Genomic DNA, 21,532 nt, shown 5'->3' with positions numbered 1-21,532 from the left:
ACCTCCACCACCTCCACCACCACCTCCATCTCCACCTCTACCTCCACCACCTCCACTTTCACCACCACCACCACCTCCACTACCACCTCAACCACCACCACCCATGATTCAGCAGGACAGATGTGCTTTAAGCCTGACACAATTCCAGGGAAGGCATTCTGGCATTCTCCCAGATCCTCCCAGACTCCATTTCACCACTTGCCACCTGGAGAGGTCTCTGGTGGCCTACAGGTGCCTAGGGAGGCCAGGCATGTGCTAACTGAAAACAGGAGTCTTATCTTCTGAGGGGTGGAAACAGTAAAATATCAATTAGGTAGGATGCTATTCTGGGCCTGGTCTAGTTACTATGAAGCAAGAGTTCCATCCCATTTCCCTATAGCCATCTTCCTTAGCTTCGGCTTTCCTACTGGAAGTCCTTCCTAACATCTAACTGCCATCTGTCTTGCTGCAATAGACACCACTTATATCATAAACTTACAGTACCAGAATGGCAACTTCCCCCCTACCTCTGAGGTCACCTCTGAAACCATCTGAGAGGGAGGGACCGTCACAGGTGCTGCCGTGTACGTGACAATACGACATCTGTGCAGACCTAGGTTAGTGTGGGCCTGACCTCCGCAAGACACACTGGCCTTGGGAAGAAGCCTCAGAGCCCCCAAGCTTGATGAGCACCCCTCCCCACACACACACACCAACAGGCAGAGTGGGAGTGGGTGACGCCATCACCCTCTCCCTGCCAAGGTTAAGCTGTGCCCTCCCCTCAGGAGACGAAGCAGTCAAACTGTTGGCTGAAAAAGCTTCCCAGTAAAGCGCCTCTGCTCTTAATCCCGTCCCAGCCTTCGCCGCGACAGCCCGGTGCGGCGCCAATCAGTTCCGCTCCAGCCTGGGGTCTAGAGAATGTCTTTCCCCGGCTATCGGGCCATACTTGATGGGCATTCCTCTGGGCCTTGCGCTTCTGGAATCTCTTCTCCAAATTGGTCCCCTCGTTCTCCGAGTCTCTCTCCCTTTTGGAATAGTGGGCTCTTTGCAGCCAACACTCCATACGCCACAGACTGGGCTTGCACAGAAGGTGCTGGAAACTCACCTCCTCCTCCAAGCATATACCTGCCATCCTCCCTGGAGAGCTTGTCTCAGAAGGGCACACTAGCCCCTGAAGTGGCTGCCCCAGCCTTTCTAACTGTGTCCCAGTCGTACCTAGGAAGGCCCCTTCACCTGAGACTCCCAGGTCTTGCCTGATTTTTCTTTCTCTGCTTTAGTGGCCCGATGGGCAGCAAACCAAAAGGCTGGCGGTTTGAACCCATCAGCCACTCCACCAGAACGGGGAGGCAGTCTGCTTCTGTCAAGATTGTAACCACTCTGTTCTGTAAGGGCGCTACGAATTGGGATTGACAGTGAGTTCGATTTTCCGGGCTTGGCTCTTGAAAAAAGGAACCCGATGGTGCAGCGGTGGGCGGTCCTGGCTGCTAATGAAAAGGTTGGCTGTTTGAACCCACCAGCCATCCCACAGGAGAGAGAAGTGGCGGTCTGCTTCCGTGAAGATTGGCGCCTGGGAAACCCTGCGGAGCAGCTCTCCACTCAACGGCCATGAGTGGGGAGCTTGAAAATCCAGCTTTAAAAACCAGCGGCATCTTTTGAGTGTTAACTGAAGGTCAGACACCACTTCCTGATCATCTCCCTTAAGACTCCCAATCATTGGGAAAGGTGGGTGCAATTGCTCTGCCCATTTCACAGATGAGTACACCTGAGGTTCAGAATGTCTAAGTAGGTCCCTCAAGCTGAATTCAATTCAGCCAAGATGCCTTACCTTGCAAGCAGCCAACCCAAGATTTGAACTCAGCTCTGAGCTACTCTAGTCTATGCTCTGAAGGCCAAGGCCGACGGAGAAGAATCGATGCTTTGGAGTGTGGCGCTGGAGAAGAGCACTGTGAACACCACCAGCAGCTGAAAGCACGACCCGTTCAGACCGTAAGAGTGCTCCTTCGAGGCGAGGATGGAAGGATCCTTGTCTGACTTACTCTGAACATGGGCCCTGGAGAGACCAGGCCCTGGCGCAGGGCCTCCGGCTTGGTCCAGGAAAGGGGCAGAGAAAAAGAGGAAGGGCTCCCCGACAAGATGGGCGGACCCAGTGGCTGCCGCAATGGGCGGGCGGAAGCACAGAACACGGGTGAGGCCGGCCCAGGACCGGGCGATGCTTCATTCTGTTGTGCAGAGGGTGGGTCCTTCTGGCTCCATGGCACCTGACAGCGACAACAACATGCTCTACAGCAGTGGTTCTCAACCCTCCTCAGGCCGCGACCCTCTGGTGACCCCACAACCATAACATTATTTTTGTTGCTACTTCATCACTGTGATTTTGCTATTGCTATGACTTGCCATGTAAATATCTGATGCGCAGGATGTATTTTCATTGTTACAAACTGAACCTAATTAAAGCACAGTGATTGATCACAAAAACAATGTGATTATATCTTGTAAAATAGTTATTTCTAATGACAAATCAGTGAAATTTTGTCTTGAAGCACGGTGTATCATGGGTAACGGTCTTCACAGCAGGTACTCCTATGTCGGCGTAGCTGCATGTGGGCAGACCCGCCTGGAAACAGATGGAGGAGCGGTGTCTCGGTTCCTAAGACCATCGGAAATATGTGTTTTCTGATGGTCTTAGGCGACCCCTGTGAAAGGGTCCTTTAACCCCCAAAGGGGTTGCGACCACAGGTTGAGAACCGCTGTTCTAGACTAGAGTCTACTATAAGATATCATTTGCCCTCGTTTTACTTAGCCAGTGCTCCTGGTCTCTGTGTGTGTCTTATCCCAAGCCAACGCAAAGTGTTTTCTGATATAATCACCTCTGGAAGAGACATGGGCGCCCTGGTGGCGCAGTGGTTACGCGCTGGGCTACTAACCATAAGATCAGTGGTTTGAAACCACCAGCTGCTCTGAGGGAGAAATGCGACTCCCATAATGGCAGCCTCGGAATCTCACAGGAATCTCTCATTATGGGAGTCTGCCCCGGAGAGTCGCTGTGAGTCGGCCTGGACTCGAGGGCCATGCATTGGCGTTGTTTGGAAGGAATGGGAGGTACACTGAGGACTAAACAGCCTACCTCCCTCGTCTTACAGCTGTGGGACCGAGGCAGAATGCCTTCTCTACGTCTGAGTGGTAGGGCAACACTGGTTGTGTGGGTCCGGGTGGACTGGAGAGACAAATTCATAGACACTCGTATGTGTGTAAGAGAGAACTTTATATCAAAGAGCAATTGTGCATTAAGAAAAAAACATCCCAGTACAGTTCAGGACAAGTCCATAAATCCGATATTAGCCCATATGTCCATTACCAGCCTATACATTCTTCTTCAGACTCACGCAGCACATGCAATGACGCCCAATGCAGGAAGAAAGATGACAGGCCTAGGGGAAATGAGTTCTTTTATGTGGCCTTTTGCCTTTTTTCTTTGGAAAACCCGCTTTGAGTGGTTTTTTCCCCCTACCCCACCCCTAAGGAGTTACCTTTGCCCTATTTTTTTTAACTGCAAAATTTGCTGGTTTTGTCACAGGGGATTGACATTTCCTGGGTAACAGAGATGGTCTGGTCCTGGTTGCAGCAAATGCTGTGATTGGCATGCTCCTAGTAGGAACTGGTCAACAGACGGGGCACACAAGGCACGTGGAAGCCTAGGACGGAAATGGAAACGAAGTGTCTGTGACTTACTGAGCGGGAATTGGACGGTTCGTGGCCCTGGGGAAAGTGCCAAGAGCCTGTGTCCTCCGGGAGCCAGTCCAATGGAGGCCAATTTTAAAGAGGCAGCAGGAGAAACAGCAGGAGGAAACGGGGGTGGGGGTGCGGGGTGGTGGCAAGGAATCTCCCAACACAGCTGTGACCTAATGCAAGCCAGTGGGGGGGGGACCCTGATGACAGTGAGAGCCCCCCAAGGGGCCCAGTGGCAGAGCTGCAAGGGCAGAGCTGGAGGCCCCCATGGTCAAGAGGATTTGAGAGAGCTGTCCTCCCTGGAAGAAGGGAGACCATGCCTCCAGCTACCCAACCCTGAGCAAACCCCTTACTGCAGAGTACAGTCTGGGAGTGTGGGTGCCCCTGTGACAGTCATTAGACCCCAAAGAGAAGTGGAGACGTGCCACCAGAGAAGTGGCTAGTGTCAGAGAAGGTTGGAGGGTAGACATGCATCTGACCACTGCCTCCTAGGGCTCGGCCTTGGGCTGATCTTCATGCGCGCAGGTTTTGATAGGGCGATTCCTCTTCCTTCCATTGTACCACACCTTGCCAGAACCACACCTGCCCAGGGAGAGCCTACCCACTGGACAGCCCAAGCTACGTGGCATCGAAGCCCTACCTTCTGGTGTTGTCTTGGCCCACACCCTGCATGCCAGCAGCTTCTGGGTCCTCCATCTTTAGCATGCTCCTTCTCACCTCTGAGCCTGGCCCTGAATGTCCCCACTACCTGGAATGCCCTTTGGAAGGCCACCTCCCTGCCCTAACCTGGCCTAGCTGGGACCAGCTTGGGCACCACCTCTGGGCTCTTCTAATGCCAAAGGCATTTCTCTACCACAGCAGTCACCTCCATGTGGGAACAACTCTGTCTCTCAGGTCCCTTAAACTGAGCACCTTGCAGATAGGGACCACCATGGATGTAGCCCCTATGCCTGGCACCGGGTCCGGGTCCAGGATGCTCATTGGATGAATGGGGCAAGGACTATGTGAATGGATGCTACCTCAAGGATGCTTTTGTTCCTTACTTTACCCTTCATGCTACTTTTATTCACACTTACACCACGGGTGCGAAGACACCTTAGACTACAGGGCAGTCTTTAGACATAAAGAGAAGAGTCCTCGGCCTCTCCCAGCTCAGACAGCCCAGCACCACACTCTCAGCCGTCTTCAGTGTTACCTCTGCCTGTTTTCTCCAAAAGACATCCCAAAGAGGACGGACCAAACACTTAGAACCAAGCTAGACTTCCCATAATACTTTCTGGCACAGAGGTTCAGTGACAGTGCGATGCCACCTAAACTCTTCATGCGTCTTAATTGCTGGGCGTCCAGTAGGAGGCCCAGCCTACAGTGAGAAGGGAGGGCGGGGAGGTGGGCCTGGGAGGCCCCTCCCACTGCTCATCTCTCTGGCTCTTCTGCCAGCCTTTGCTCGTCAGTCATCTCTGTTCTCCCTCTCGTCAACTTATCGAGTGTTCCCGGGTGGTTGAAAGGCACGGAGGGAGGTGACATGTCCCCTCTGACTCCAGCTCGGCGTACAGAGGACAGAGGACCAGAGGACTGGCTGGGACAGGCAGATGGGCAGCACCCTAGAAGCGAGACTGCCGGGTCATTGACCCCACTGCTCCTTGCTGGGGCCAGCAGCTCGCTCCAGTCTGACCATCACAGACAATTGGCTTCCTGTTCTGATTTTTATTACTTTTAATCATCACAAAAGAAAGTGCTGAAAACCTCCTTTCGTAAGCCCTCCCCAGACCTCTCAAAGGCAGTAAAGGTAAGAATGCCTGGTCTTAATCACTCTTGGCGTGGATTGAAGATGATGTTGTTTTTTGGTTGTCTGTCTGTTTGTTTGTTTGTTTGTCTCTGGTTGGATGAACTAGGTCTAAAGCCCCCTTTGTCCTCCATCAGATACACTTAGGGAAACTGTAAATTATGAGCATGGTTGTGTCATTGGTTAAACGATACATGGATGGGTAAAGCTGACCTCTCAGATGAGGAAGAGAGTAAACAATGAAAAGCCGGGGAAATCTCAAAAGCTGCGAAAAGAGGTTCCCAGCTCTTGCTTGGAATGGAAACAAATAATATCCCAAAGATTTCAAATGAAGAGTTTTCAGTAAATGAAATAAGAACTTGTTTCCCAGAAAACCAGTCAAAACTGCATTAATGAATGCTAACGGAACAGAGAAGCTAGAAATTCTTTGTAGCATCTTTCATTTTGCAGCTTGGGAAAGAACTAATAAAGTCCACGGGTTTTTTTCTGCCCCCAAGTATACCCTGGGTCATTTCTCTCTTCAGCTTGACTGACGTCATACACTTACCTAATACCACTGGGGCCGACAGACAGCCTCCTGGTGAGTCCCCGGACTACACACCGGGCTCCCTCGGGAGGAGCGAACTAGATGCAGCCCACTTCTGTGATAGGTAGTGTTTTCTTTCTCTCTTTAATTGATGGGGGTAGAAAGTAGAAATGTCGACTCATGAGAAATTCTCCTCTAGTCATCTTCCATCAAGATTTCGTGTGGTTTGGATCCACCATGGAAGCAGTCATCAAAGGATCAAAATGTGTTGCATGAGGTTAATCTGCTGCACAAGACCTCTTTAGCGTATTGACGACCAAAGATGTTACTTTGAGGAGTCAGGTAAACCTGGCCCAAGTCCTAGTATTCCCCATTGCCTCCTATACATGTGAAAGTTGGACACTGAATAAGAAAAGACCAACGAAGAATCGATGTCTTTGGACTATGGTGCTGGAGAAGAATATTGAAAGTACCATGGACTGCTAGAAGGACAAACTGATCTGTCTTGGAAGAATTGAAGCCAGAGTACTCCTTAGAGGCAAGAATGGCAAGACGTAATCTTACATGCTTTGGGCATATTGTCAGTTGAGACCAGTCCGTGGAGAAGACATCAGGCTTGGTAAAGTGGAAGCACAGCTCAAAGGAGGGAGGCCCTCAGTGAGCCGGATTGCCACAGCGGCTGTCGATCGATGGGCTCGGGCTTGGGAACAACGGTGAGGACGGTGCAGGACCATTTGGTGTCTGGTTCTGCCGTGCAGAGGGTCACTATGGGTTGGAAGCGACTCAGTGGTGCCTGGCAACAACAACCATCTGTAAACAGGTTGCAGTCAAGGATTGGTCTTCACTAGGGACTCCTATGACAGCCTGTTCACACATGACCCCCAGCGGAGCACCATGGGCGGAAGTGTCTTCTATCCCCTTGCTGACAACCAAGGTCTCACGAAGAGGTCAGCCTGAGAAGGCTTAACGAGCCCTCTCAAGGCCTCCGAGGCGAAAGGACACAAAGAAGTTAGCCTGGATGGAGTCTTGACCCCAAACAGGAGTTTCCCCTCCTCCTGAGGAGAGGCCCCTGAACAAGAAGTCAAACGTCATGACAAGGTTTTCCTGATATTCCCTGAACTATTTCACATTCCCCAGACCCCAAAGGTGTCAATATACTTTGCCATCAATTGTGTGTGTGTGTCCTGACATTCGGACAGGGCAGAAACAGAAGGCGCAAAAAAGTACAAAGAGCATAAGTGACAGGTCGCACAGCTCACTGAAGCCAGACTTCTCCCTCTCCAGGGCCGTTCTCATTGTCACGAACCTCGGGGATGGCACGTGGTCAAGTTGGATTAGGCTGTCACTGTTAGGTTTCTGGAGTGGGTTGTACCTCGGTCCTTGGCTTCATGGCTGGAAGAATTCACACCGAAGCAAGTTTTGTAATCCAAGTAGGTTTTTATGAAGGAAAGGAAACATTTCAGGTGTTACAGTCTCAAAGGGTACATGCTATTTCTGGAAAGCGTGACAAGCCACGAGGAAGCCACGCCAGAGCTCACAAGTGGGCACAAAACACCACGTGGAAAAGAACACTCTCACGTGTGGAACTGGGGAGTCCCCCCAAGACCAAGTGGTCAAGAGACCAAGAGAGCAGGTGAGCAAGACCCTAAGAGCCCAAACACATGTGGGCCCCCAGTAGGCCCAAAGCAGACCCTGAGGGAGCACCCCCCGGGTGGCACGTATGTGCTCCCCGCTCTCCGACCTGCCATAGACCAGAGCAAAAGAGAGAGCGTGAGCTGGCCTTCCTGCAGCTGGGTCATTTAACACATCTGGCTGGGGAGGCGTGGTTGAAGGTATTGATTGACCCCATTTGGCTGAGTTCAGGTCCACCTGTGTGATGTACCTAAGGTGGATGTGCCCAAGGTATTGGTTTTACCTGGGCCTAGGGCAGTGGTTCTCAACCTTCCTCATACCCTGACCTTTAATACAGTTCCTCATGCTGTGGTGACCCCCAACCATAAAATTATTTTCGTTGCTACTTCATCACTGTCATTTTGCTACTGTGATGCATCGGGCGACCCCCAAAGGGGTCGTGACCCACAGGTTGAGAACTGCTGGCCTAGGGGAGTCCTAGTCTGTGCATGCTCAGTTTGGGTCTTCCCTTGAGGGTCCACTGGCTACCTGATTCTTTCCAACCCCTCTATGTGGGCCTTTGCAGGCATAGGCAAGACGACCCCACTGGTCCCTAAACCTAGCTCCCTAACCGAGCTACACAGAGATCCTCAGACGTCCTCAAACAAGAAGAATCAGCCTCTCCTGCCCCCAGGCTCTCCATTTCTGGCAGGTTTCTGCCTCACACTGGACAGAGACTGCACATCTTGGGCCTCATCTGCTGGCCCAATGTCCAGGGCCTCATGGGGATTCTCATGGCCTCCTGGGTTAGGTCACATGTTCCCAGACTCTCTGAAGGCCTCTCTGAGCGGATGACCTTTGCAGCTTCCTCTCCCAGTGGTAGACCCTTCAAACAGAGCCCAGGTGGCATCGAGGGTTAGGCCTTGAGCTGCTAACCGCCCCCAGAGACACTGAACTCTGAAAGAGACAATCAATTAACTTCCCCTTGGCTTCACCACAGCCCAGCCCAGAGCTCCTGAGAGAAAAGGGCTGGGTGGGCCTCCCTCACCGGGTCTGTAAGGGAAGACAGGTTGCAGTGACCCCACTGGCAGGACCTGCATAGCCCACCCCCTCTCACCAATGAGTAAGGCAGGTTTCCCAGCAGCCTCTAGGCCTCGGATTGACTCATGGAGAAGGCAGGTGACACCGAAGCTTCCAAGCCCAGCTGTTTGAAGACTAAACTGTATCGATCAAGAATTTAATTGCTCCGTAATCGCTGAGTAAACACTGCCTGGCCCATTGATCCTGCACAAGGCCCCGTCGCAGCCGGCTGGCGGGGGAAGGATGAGGGGAGGCAGTGGGCTGCTGACAATGCTGACGTCGGGATCTCCCCAGAAGACGTTCTTGGAGCGGTGTCGCTTCCTCCAGGGGACCAGCCTCCAGCAGAGCTAGCAGCCACCCTACTGAGACCCAGAGCTCTGTGCGCTGGTGAACAGGAGACGATTGGAATTACGTGGGGCACGAGATACGTGACATGTGGGCCACCAGGGAGGCGGGATGACTGGAGGGCCCAGGACGGGTTGGCTAGGGCCGCAACCTCTATGAATGGGCGCAAGTCATTAAGTGGTCTGTGGAGGCTCCACCATCTTTTTGTCAATGGGGTGTGGGTAAGAATGTAGCAATACCTAGTGCATAGGAAACAGGGTAATGCCAGAGGTTGCATATCGAAATATTAACTGAGACTTCTCTATGTCTGGATTCGATTTTTTCTTCTTTGAATTCCGTTCTTTTGCTTTTGCCATAACAAGCCAGTATAACGTATCATCAGAGAAAATAGAGGTTCTTTGAGATCAAATAAACTAGCTGGAAGGGTTTCTCTTGAGCCCTTGGGGAAGGGAGGGCGCAATCCAAGCAGCAGGTCGGTGGAAAGAGGTTAAGTTCGGGAGTTCGAGCTGCGTTCACCTTCCAGCTGCAGAACGCACGGGCAGCACTCCCTCTCTCGGGATACTGACCTTCTCTCCTCCCGGATGCCTGCTCTGTAACTGGGACGGGCATCCCGGGGCTGAGGGAGGGAGAGTAAGGGGGACCCGGGCATAGTCTCTCTCACACACTGCCGCCGCTGATTCACAGCAACCCGAGCGAGAGGGAGTATTAGGTAGCTGGATTAAGGGACAGGGGGTTGTCCCTCCCATGCCTGCACAGTCCCCATAGAGGAGGTTGGGAAGAAATCGGGCAACCATAAGACACCTATGAAGACCCAAACTGAGCATGCTCATCCTCAAGCCTCTGAGCCAGTAGGAGGTACACCTGGGCAGGCCAAATGAGGCCCAGGCTCATGACATCATCCAGGTGGGCCTAACTCAGCTAATGGGGTCAACCAATACCATCAACCACGCCTCCCCAGCCAGAGGTTTGCAATATCCTGGCTGTGGGAAGGCTGTTCTTTTGACCCAGCTCCTGGTCAGAAATAGGTCAGCGCGTGGGGACACATATACCTGGGCATGCCCCCTCAGGGCCCGCTCCAGGTCTGCTCGGGGCCCACGTTCTCTTGCCCCTTCACTCTAGCATCCGCACCCTCTGGCCCCTTGCTTCCTCGACCCCTCTGTCCCTGGGATCCCCACCCTAGTTCCACACGAGTGGGTGTGCTTTTCCACGAGGGTGCTCGTGTCCCGTTGTGAACCCCTTTGAGACAGTAAAAGATGACACTTGTCCTGTCTGTCATAAAAACCCACTTGGATTATAAAATGGGCTTCGCGTGAATTCTCTCATCGTGCGAAGCCAAGAACGGAAGTGTTGCCCACCGGAGAACCCTCACAGAGGCACCTCCCCTGTGAGTTGCTGAGCCTGGTTTTGGGAGTAGAAAGCCCCACCTCTTTCCCTCGGAGATGCTGGTGGTTTCGAACTGCTGGACTCGTGGTTTGCAGCCTGAAGTGGAACTACTCTGGCACCAGGGCTTCTTCAGGAAGTATTACATTCAGTAAGTTAGTGTCTCTTCCGTCCTGGGGTACCCTTGCAGGGGTGCGGGGTTGATGAGGCGAGAGGACCGAGTCGGGGGTGAATCGGGTCAGTCTCCCGGAGTCCCAGAGAGCTCTGGCTCCATGCCTTGAGCCCCCACCCTCTTTCTTCCTCCGGCTGGAGGTCTTGCTAGGCCTAGCCCCTCCCCATCTCCACAGTACAGGATGCCGCCTCTTATAACTCTAATAGCAGCCAATCTTCCTCACCCTGTCCCCACTGCCACCCACAGAGACAAATGGGCTGCGATTCTGCTGGAGGCTGGGAGGCTGCTGGCCAGCTCCTGGGTCATTGTTCTGAATGTCACCGAGAGGCTGAAAGGGAGGGGACCCTAGGGACTGCAATTACCAGTCGATTCAGCTGCCCAGAAGAAAGCCCTATGATTAGCTAACGGCGGGTGGGGAGGAGTTGAGGAAGGGGGCCCTGGCAGCTCTGGGAGGAAGGCCTGGCATGAAGTTGCTGCCCACGAAGGGCTTGTGAGCGCCAGGTTCCCTTGGTGGGGGTAGGGCGTGTGTCTAGGAGCCTCAGTGCCGCACACCACGGTAACCCTTAGTCTCAGCCTCCGTTACTTCTTCGTACACCCCAGCTCCCTGACCCTCCCCTCGACACCCGGCATCCACAACAGCTCTCTTCCAGGTCTTCTGTTCTTGGGAAGCCCCTCTCACCAGGCAGGCTCCGGGCGCCAAGATAAAGTTTCTCCTGACTCCAGCCTCCTCCTCTGGCAGCTGCTCCTCTCTAGCTGGCTGTGGAAGGGTGTCTTGAGGCCAGTGCCAGCACCGTCCCCCACCTCCAGGTCCCTCTCAGGCAGGTTCTGCTGGGTCTGAGGGTGTGTGGCTGAAGCAGCTTCTCTCTGAGTAGGCAGGGCAGTGGGTAATCGGTTTACATAGATCAGCTGCCACAGCAGTCCCTGGGGATAAGCCCAGCAGCTCAAATAAAAGGGCCATTGCACAGCCCTCCCACTTGGGCCAGGGGAAGAGGGCCAGACTGGAAATCCATGCTGATCACGCTCCTGGAAAAGTGAGGGAGCCCCCTGGCTGCCTCTGAGTCCGAACACCAAAGCCCTCAGAAGACCCCAGAGCATTGATCGGAGCGATGGGTGTGGATTCCTTTCCATGGCCTCCAACTGGCTTATCCTGGGAAATTCTCTGAAGAGGTCATTGAGGTAGTTAGTCGATTGTGCCAACCTGGCCGATAAACACATGTGGGATTAATTGAAGGGCGGAGAGAGAAATGTCTCGGTGAGGCTCCCCTTTGTTATCTCTTGCTCTTTGATCATCGGACCAGTATGCGGCTGCCTTGCTTGTTCTGTGCCTCAATTTGCAAGCTACACTACCTGTGGGACACCTAAGCCGTGGACTGTGTCGCTGTAATTTGAGGTTTCCTCAAGACCTGCTTCGCCACACCATTGGAATTTACATCTCTTGAGCTGGGGACTGTCAGACCCTGTCACCTGGGTGACTGTTGGTGAGCTGCCTTGCTGTTTGCTGCCTGTGCCCGGATAGCCTGAATTTCCCTCAAGACTTGAAGGACTGCCAGTGTCTCACAACTGTTTCACGGGAGTGAGCTGCACTGAGCCATTTGTACTGCTTTATCATTTAATTAACTGTTTGTTTCTTATGTTATATATCTATCTGTATAAATATATATATATAAATATATATATATATATAATTACTAGCATTCTGGTTTTGTTTCTCTAGAGAACCTTAACACAGCCATCATTTGGTAGGAAACCATGCTGTCTTGGAGTTCTGCACCCCAACCCAGGTCTCCTCTGTCCCCAAGGGCTTTGTGACCGGATCTCTAACCTTGATACATTCTTCCAGAGCAACTCAAAAAGAGAAATTTGGGCTATACTCTCCAGAAGTGGGAGCCCCGGATTGGGGGAAGGATGAGAGGGGGTCGTGAGGGCTGCTGATGGGATTGTGGGGGTAGTCATGTTGACAGTCTGATAGGAAAAAGAGACATTTTAGGGGGAATGCCCCAAGAAGCCAAGGACAGACACGGACTGACACACATACACTGTTGGCTCTCCAGAAGACATTGAGCAAGCTCCTCCCAGAGAAACCAAGAAATGGACATCAGACAAAGACACACGGACGGACGGATGGACGGACGGAAACACACTCTAGGAAACTACCAACCAGACAGACAGGACAATTTGAAACAACCAGGAAATGGGCAGAGAGCACCCGAAGGCCTGTGCCAACGTGGGGCAAAGCTCACAGCCCCCACACAGAGGGGAGGGCTGGAGGAGGCCACGGCAGGCCCTTCCTGAACCAACTGTGAAGAAAACCTCTCCTTCCTTCCTTCCTTCCCCAGAGCTCCTCGACCCCAGCCCACTGCAGGCTCCTCCAGGGGCAGACAAACAGACCTCTGGGAACCTGAGATCATCGTGGACTTCTGACCATCCCCACCCCAAGTCCTGGAAAAGAACCAGCCCCCATGAGAGGGTAGCACCTCTATCTCCCCAGTCCTACACAAACACTCTCTCTCGCTCTCTCTCTCTCTCTCTCTCTGTCTCTCTCTCTCTCCTGCTGGCTCCCTCTCCCACGTAGCAGACCAGATCCTCCCACCCATTCCCACCAGGAGGCAGGGCGCAGGGCAGGTGAGGACAGAGGCAGGTGAGGAGAGGCTTGTGAATGAGGCTGAGGCGGAGAGTGGAAGCGAGCAAGGGTCACCGGAATCCAGAGGAGCTGAGGGCAGTTTCATGTCCCTCCAGACCCAGACCCAGGCCCTTGTTGGTATCAGTAAAGATGTCATGGAATTGGGGACGATTCTTCTCTCTCTCTCCCTCCCTCACCTCCCCAGGAAGGGCATTTTGAGGGGACAGATCTGGCGCTGGTATCTGAATGGTGGCAGCTCCCAATCTCTCTGGCCTCTCCCCTGATCACCCCTGGTCTTTCTCTTCCCCCATTTCTCTACTTCCCTCTAACCTCCAGGTGAGCCACTTGCATCCTAAGGCCTTCTAAATGGGGAGGGCACTGTCTTCAAGTCCCTGGGCCAGGCACAGAGCCAGACACACGCAGAACAGGAGCTCAGCAATGGGTCCTGCCTTTTCTCCTCCCTCCCTCCAACGTGCTTGGCCTCAGGGATGCCCATCCTTCCCTCAGCCTGGATGGAAGGATACTGAAGCTGACCACTGCCACGTCCAGTCCCAGCTCCCAGAGTTCCCTCTTCCTCACCTCCTTTCTCAGGGGCCGCCTTCCACCGGCCCCCACCCCTTCACAAAGAACAAACAGCAGCCCCTTCAGGGTATGGTCTCCTGCCATCAACCACCACCTCTGGGTGCCACCCCGTTGTTTTCCACAGCAACAGGACCCTAAATAAAAAGCCTGGGAGCAGGAGCAAGCACTGGGAGCCGGTCTCCAGCTCACGTCTATGTGCTGGTCTGTACCGACTGCGTGGTTGCAAACGTGTACCATTAGCGTTCTAAACCTTATTTCCCTCTCACTTGCATCCAGGATAAAAGAAATAAATATAAAAAGTGGTATAAGCTCACAACTGGTTAGACAGAAGTGCTATTTCTAGATAGTTAAGCAACTGTCACGCTGAGGCCCAGGGCAGCCAAATAACTTATTAGCCCAAGATCATGCCTACCCCTGGAGACTGGGAATGGGGCATATTTCAGACCCGGATGCAAGTATCCTGGCTCTCAGAGAAGTAGAGAACAAGTACAGAAAAGGGAAATGTGCAGAACCGAGACCAGACAAATGGATGGAAGAGAGAGCGATGTAGAACCGAGACCAGACAAATGGATGGGCGAGAGAGCGATGCATACTAATACACGGTGATGGCAGGTGTGGATGAGCAGGAAAGGCAGCGCAAAAGGGCTGAGAGATCAAGATGAATGTAGAGGGAGAGAGAGGCAAGCGTTGATGGAGAGAGACTAAAAGGAGAGGAGGCAGGAGGAGAGAGGAGTAGGAATAACCCAGAGAAGAATGAGAAAGCCTAAGAGAGTGAGGCCCAACCCTGACTTCCCAACGCTCCAGCTTCCTTCCGGGCTGTCAGTGAACCCAGTGTGGGTGGAAAAGCCCTCACTCGCAATGAAAGCCTGTCCTCTTAGGCCCTTTGTGGAAAGAAAGGATTTGAAACAGCAATATAGAAATCTTTGATAAGAGGAACCAATGATTGAGTACCCACTAAGTGCCAGGCGTCCTACTATGTATGTAAGTTTAAAAGCAAGTGTGTTTTTTTTTAACTTCCTGGAAGTATATATATATAGAAGGGAGGTGTGGAGGCTTGGGAGCTTAAAAGTTGGACAGGTCTCCTCTGGGATTCGGAGGAAGGAGAGAGAAATGAGCACATGAGCAAAGAGGCCGAGAAAAAGCAGCAAGACTCAGGAGGAGGAGGTCAAGGAAGGCAGTGTTGTGTGGTTTGCTGGGAGAGGAAGGGAGGAAGGGGCAGGGAAAGGAGGACCCTCCCTCAGTTCCCACCTGTGGGAGGCCAGGTCGGAGCAGGTGGGCTTCTGCTCGGCGTCAGCAGCGGGGCAGCAGAACTGGTGCAGCACAGTCTCATTCCTGTGGACAGAGCAAAAAGAGGAGGTCAGGGCATGGTCAAGGCAGGGGCTGGATCCCATCCACCCCCGGACAAAGGCATTTCTGTCTGGGAACCTTGTTTCCCCTTCCCTGCCTTTCCAGTCACTTGGTGAAGGCTGGGAGGACTTGAAGCTGTTGCTGATAAAGTTCAAGGATTGCAGCCTGCAATAAGGCGCACAAATGTAAGGAAGACCCAGATCCTCACAACTGAACCAGTAGGTAACACCTTGATAAATGGAGAAAAGGCTGAAGTTGTCTAGGATTTTGTCCTGCTTGAATCCACAATCAATGCTCATGGAAACAGCAGCCAAGAGAACCAAAGACCGATCGCATTAGGTAAATCTGGAGCACCAGACTTCTTTAGAGTGGTGAAAAGCAAGGATGTAACTTTGAGGACTAAGGTGTGCCTGACCCGAGCCATGGTATTTTCAATTGCCTCCAATACATGTGACAGTTGGACACGGAGTAAAGATAGAAAAAGAATCGATGTACTTGAATGATGGTGCCGGAGAAGAATACTGAAAGTACCATGGCCTGCCAAGCCAATCTCTCGTAGAAGAAATATGGCCAGAGTGCTCCTGAGAGGCAAGGATGGCAAGACTTTATCTTACATACTTTGGACATGTTGTTAGGAGAGAACGTTCCAGAACATCGTATTTGGTAAAGTGGAGGGACAGGGAAGACGAGGAAGGCCCTCCGGGGATGGCCTTGGCCTCAACAATGGGCCCACGCATGGGAACAATTGTGGGGGTGGTGCAGGACCAGGCAGTATTTTGTTCTGTTGTGACCACGGTTGTCATGGGTCGGAACCAACTAGATGGCACCTAATAACAACAACAAAGTAGCCAAGAGGAGTCCTTACTAGTGGTTAAGCTCGTAGCTGCTAACCGAAAGGACAGCGATTCGAGCCCGCCAGCACGAAAGCCGTGTGGCCGTCTACTTGAATAAAGATTGATGCTGAGGAGACCTCCTGGAGCATTTCTGCTCTGACCTGTAGGGTGATGAGTGGCCTCGGCGGCAGTGGGTTATTCAATGGAGGCAGTCAACACTGCTTCAGGGATGGGAGTGCAGCATTGACTTTCTGCCCACCAAAGTCTTTTTCAATTGTCCACCAGGCCCAATTCAAGTACCACTTCCCTAACTTCTCCATCATCCAACTCTTCCCACCTCTGCACCTCCTCCCAGCATGAACTATGATTCCACTCCATCTTCTGTCACACTGAATTCTCTAGAACCCTGTCTACCGCCCCCACCCCCCACACTGTAGTCTTGCCATACAGAACTAGGTCTAGCCACCGGTGATGCACAGAATTAACATGCAGTTAACACAGCCCAGCTGTGAACGGAAAGGTTAAAGGTTTAAATACACCCAGAGGCACATCCAAAGTGCAACTATTTCTGAGAATTCAGCCACTGTCCACCCACTGAGTTCCACTCTGACAAGCACGGACTTGCTGAGTTGGGGTTGACCCCACTGCAAGTGGGATTTTAAACATTTATTATATACATATATAAAGGTTATCGTACACAAAGATACCCACCACTTGTCTTTCAGTTAATACTGTTGCACTAAGATAAACCAAGACCTCATTAAAGTGTTGAAAAGCAAGGATGTTACTTTGAGGACGAAGGTGCACTGACCCAAGCCATGGTATTTTCAATGGCCTTAAAAACGTGCAAGTTGGACCTGGACTAGTTGGACAGAAGAAAACTCGATGTGCTTGAATTACGGTGTCGGCGATGAATATTCAAAGCACCGTGGCCTGCCGAAGAACAGACAGAACTGTCTTGGAAGAAGGGCGGCCAGAATGCTCCTTAGAGGCAAAGATGGCGAGACTCCTTCTCAGGTGCTTTGGACATGTTATCGGTCCCGGGAGAAGACACCATGCTTGCTGACGCGGAGGGGAAGAGGCAAAGAGGAGGCCCCCCCGACACGATGGTTGACGCCGTGGCTGCTACAGTAGGCTGAAGCACAGGCACAGTGGTGAGGTCGCTTTGTTGTCCACAGGGCTGTGATGGGTTGGAACTGACCCAAGGGCACCAAAGAGCAACAACGTGGAAAGAGCAGAAACATTCATACGGACTTGAAATCCCAGGGGTGATGCTGTCTATGTCTGGGAAAGTTTGTTTGATGCAGATGAAAAAGTCAGCCCGGGAAGGAAGAGATCTGGGCTCCAATCCCATCTCTGCTGCTACCCAGCTAGATGGTCCAGAGTTCCCCCTGTTTGGGGTCTCGTTTTATTTACTAAAGAAATAACAGAGTGGAACTAAAGCAGTGCTCTCAGCCCTGGCTGCATCCTAGAATCACCAAGGAGATTTGTTTGTTTGTTTGTTTAATCTGATGTCTGGACCCCCACCTCCAGGAATTCTGTCTGATTTGCTAGGTCTGGCATGGATCCAATCCCTGGGTCCAGGGCTCCAGTTCCCAGGGGGCTCTAAAGACAGCCAGGGTGGAGCGTCACCCTGGGCTAGAAGACTTCCAAGATCACTCCCAGCTCTAAAGTGATGTGATGAGATTATTTTCCTTACTTTCCTTTAAAAGTCTATATTAATTGCAGATCTCCTTTTATAGGAATAAAAACGCAAGATAAAAATCACAACAGGGAACCAACTTGCAATTACTTTGGGCAAGGTCAGGCTGACTCCTTGCCATCCCTCCCTTCCCAAGCAGTCCCTGTGCCGGGCATTTGCAGAGTCAGACCTGGAAGGACCACAGAAACCACTTGAAAGGGACTTCCAAACTTCCTTTAGCTTCAGACAGAAGAAATACGGGTTTCCTACTCCTGTGAAGAGCGCCAGGCTCTGAAGCCCACAGGGCAGTTCGACCCTGCCCTACAGGGTCGCTGTGACTCAGAACGGGCTCGATGGCAGGGAGTTTGTTTTTGCGTTTTCAGCTTCAGGACCCTTCCCTGACTCGTAGGGCACTCTTTTCCATCCACGAAGTTTCCGTTTTTCTCCAACCAGACTGCCATGGAGTCGAAGCTGACGCATAGTGACCCTACAGGACAGGATCCCATAGGATCCTCTTGGAGAGCCCAGCCTAGATTGTAGCTCTTTATGGGAGTAGAAAGCCCCGTCTTTCTCCCAAGGAGTGGCTGATGGTTTTGAAGTCTAACAAGTCACCACTATGCCACCAGGGCTCTTTAGTTGCTCCCTAATGGCTGTTTGGTCCTTGGTTCGGACCAAATCTCCACTGGAAGTCTGTTTCAGAAAGTGGTGAAAGCAAGAGAGCTCGAGGTTTGACGGCTGGAGCTACGCCACATCACTGACTTGAGACTCAATTGTCGTCACCACCAGCCCCAGCTCGGTGAGAACAGGCTAGAAAACGCCGTGTTTGGCTGCCCCCATGAAGGAAATCACCACTGCAGCCTACTTTAATTTGGCAAAATGAATTCCAGAGACATCTCACACTTATGGGGAAAAACAAACAAGAGAAACTTAAAGAGCATTTAGGAACATAGCCTAGTTGTTACGGGAGACACTTTGAGTACAAACAAGAAACCAAACAGCCAATTAAAGAACCAATAAAGCTGCCTGTTTATATAAGTTCTATAACTTGAAAACATCATGTATGAAAAGAATGCTCTAGAAGTTAAATAAGGGGTCCTGGTGACATAATGGTGATGTGTTGGGCTGTGATCCGCAAGGTCAGCAGTTCAAAACCTCCAGCCACATCACGGGCGAAAGATGGGACTTCTACTCTCATGAACAGTGGCAGCCTCGGAAACTCTCTGGAGCAGTCCTACCTTGTCCTCGGGGGTCGCTATGAGACAGTGTTAACTCGATGGTAGTACGTTTGGTTTGTGGGTTTTGCTTGGGTGGCACAATGGTTGTAGCGGTTTCTTGAAAGGTCACCGGTTTGAACCCACCGGCTGTGGCGTGAAAAAAAAGACCTGGTGAACAACTCCCATGGGCCTTTCCACTCGGTCGTGGACTCACTGCCACCAGGTCGATTCGGACTCACAGCTACTCCCTAGGCCAAGTGGAACTGCTCCTGAGACTGCACACCCCTACGGGCGTGGATCGCCTCATCTCTCTTCCACACAGTGGCTCGTAGGCTGGACCGCTGCTCATTCTTGTCTCACGGCACCACTAGGGCTCCTTGTCCTGTCGGACAGGGCCGCTCTCTGTGGGCATTGACTTGATGGCACACAGAGACAACTAAGCCAAATGACAAACAATGGGCCGAGAAAATACATTTGCAACACCTAGAACCAAAGACCAGTCGATCTCCTACATTTTTAAAGAGGCAAAGCCACTGCGTTGAGTGGATTCTGACTCAGAGCAGCCCTGCCTAGGGTTCTGAGGCTGTGAATCTTTACAGGAACAGACAGCCTCAACTGTCTACAGAGCGCCCACAAATTCCGCATGTAAAGACAATCCCCGCAGGGGAAAAGTCCTATTGTGTGACTAGTGCAAACATATTAAAATTGAGGAGGTACCTGGTCAAGCACTAGAGAGTGTTAGGAGCCCATAGAAATACTAACACAGTTTTAGAAAGGAGATGTACCATTTTTATCTTGAAGTTTTGTGAATTTTCATAAATGTCCACCATCAAAGATTCGAGGGGCCATGTAAGACGCAACCATCGGCCTCCCCTCTCAAAAGCAAAGAAGAGTGAAGACGATCAGAGACACACAGAGGCTATTAGTTCAAAGAGCTCATGGTCCACGTGAAGCCCAAGCTCCACAACTCTGAGACCAGAACTGGACGGTGCCTGGCTACCACTGTGGACTGCTCTGAATTGGGATCACAATGGTGGGTTGTGGACAGAGTGAGTGGGAGAAAAATAATAGACCAAAACTCAAGATCATGAGACAGACCAGGCTTACTGGTCAGGTTGAGCTTGGTGGAGCCAATCCATGACTCTTAGACACCCTTTCTGCCTGGAACTAAACTTATTCCCATGGCTCAATTTATAAACAATAGACAGGCCTCTAAGGTAAGCAATAACACTAAGGAGATAAGCATTGCTTCGACTGACGAACCCTACGAGATGACAAGGGCAGCATTTGCCCAGGGATAAAGTTCATCAGGACGTGGAATGAGGGCTGTTGAATTGTCAGGCTTGCAATCAATGTCATGAAACAAAATGTGTATGAGTAATTCAATGGAAAACCAATTGGTCCTGTAAACTTTCACCCAAATCACAACAAAAAGCTGTTTGTTTTTTTAAGATGAAGGAATAAACAAGCTGTAGAACACACATGCAAAAGAAAAATAAATTTTTAAAAATACAAGAATGTCTTCAATTCGTAACAATAAGTTAATCTGACGACCTCCCTGCCCCATTTTACAGATGAGGCCTGAGTGTGTAAGCATGTTGCCTGGGATTGAGGTTGCCCTAAATCAGAGTTGATTCTAGTGCAAATGGTTACTGGCATTCTGGCCAAAATCCTAGTCGTCTTCCAGCGGCTGGGGACAAGTCCATGCCTCTAGAGAACTGTCTCGATCACAGATGTCTTCTTCCTGCCTTGAGGAGATGGGGAGGAAGAAAGGCAGGAGCCAGAAGGGTTCAGAGCCCCAAGAAGGGAGGGCAGTGGAGCCAAGTACCTTGATACCACTGAGAACTTGCACCCCAGTTCTGGGTCACCACCTGGCCTATGCCTCAGGGTGGGTTCAGAATTCCTGACTAAAGCCACCAGCAGTTTAGGTAAAAGAGTACAACTTATTTAGGTAAGAGTACAAATCCCATGGTGCTGGCATTTCAGACAGGTGTGCCCACCGAGACAGTCGCAGGCTGACACAGAGGTTGTAATCCTGCTTCTGTTTCCAGAACAGCATCCTCCAAAGGCACAGGGCTGAGGACAGGCCCCGCAGGTCCGCCCTGGGCCCAAGGCCCACTGTGTGGCACATGCTTGGGTGACAGAAGGAGCCTTGGTGGCCTAGTGGTTACACGTTGGGCTATGATCCACATGGTTGGCGGTTTGAGACCACCAGCAGATCTCAGGGAGAAAGACCGTGCTTTCAACTCCGGTCAACAGTTACCATCTCGGAAATGCACAGGGGTCCCTCGGAGTCAGCATGGACTCGATGGCAGTGAGTTGAGTTGGGTTGGGTTGGGTGACATAAACCTGCTTGTCCGCAGTCAAGTCCTTCCACACCTTGGGCCTGGGCTGGCAGTGCTGTTGGGTTATAGTCTCCATGGGGTTTCTGCCAGCAGGGTTACTTCAGGGCAGAGCAGCCCTTCTCTTATTCCTCTTCCATCATCCCCTCCCCCTTGAGCAGAGTGCTTCCCATATCATTCTTCTTGCTTGTTCTGGGAATTTAGTTCATTCTGAGTCCTTAAGCCCTGCTCTGCCTGCTTCTGACAAGTCTGGCTATCTTCCGAACCCAAGGTGAAGGTCCAAGTCCCCTGACCTGGGCAAGCCTTAGTTT

General features: G+C 51.7%; 1 protein-coding gene across 1 annotated transcript in view; it reads right to left on the bottom strand.

Moving 5' to 3' along the window:
- The window catches only part of IQSEC3 (IQ motif and Sec7 domain ArfGEF 3), a 116,652-nt gene that overhangs the window by 59,904 nt on the left and 35,216 nt on the right, over nucleotides 1–21,532 (bottom strand). The window contains exon 2 of the mRNA XM_045295896.1: nucleotides 15,053–15,136. Within this exon, the coding sequence (XP_045151831.1) occupies nucleotides 15,053–15,136 (84 nt within the window). The remainder of the gene's footprint in view (nucleotides 1–15,052; nucleotides 15,137–21,532) is intronic.

The sequence above is a fragment of the Echinops telfairi genome, unplaced genomic scaffold, assembly GCF_000313985.2.
Source record: "Echinops telfairi isolate 266 unplaced genomic scaffold, ASM31398v2 ScPeMD7_6273;HRSCAF=7185, whole genome shotgun sequence".
NCBI lineage: Eukaryota > Metazoa > Chordata > Mammalia > Afrosoricida > Tenrecidae > Echinops > Echinops telfairi.
This window is presented reverse-complemented; position numbering and strand designations above follow the sequence as displayed.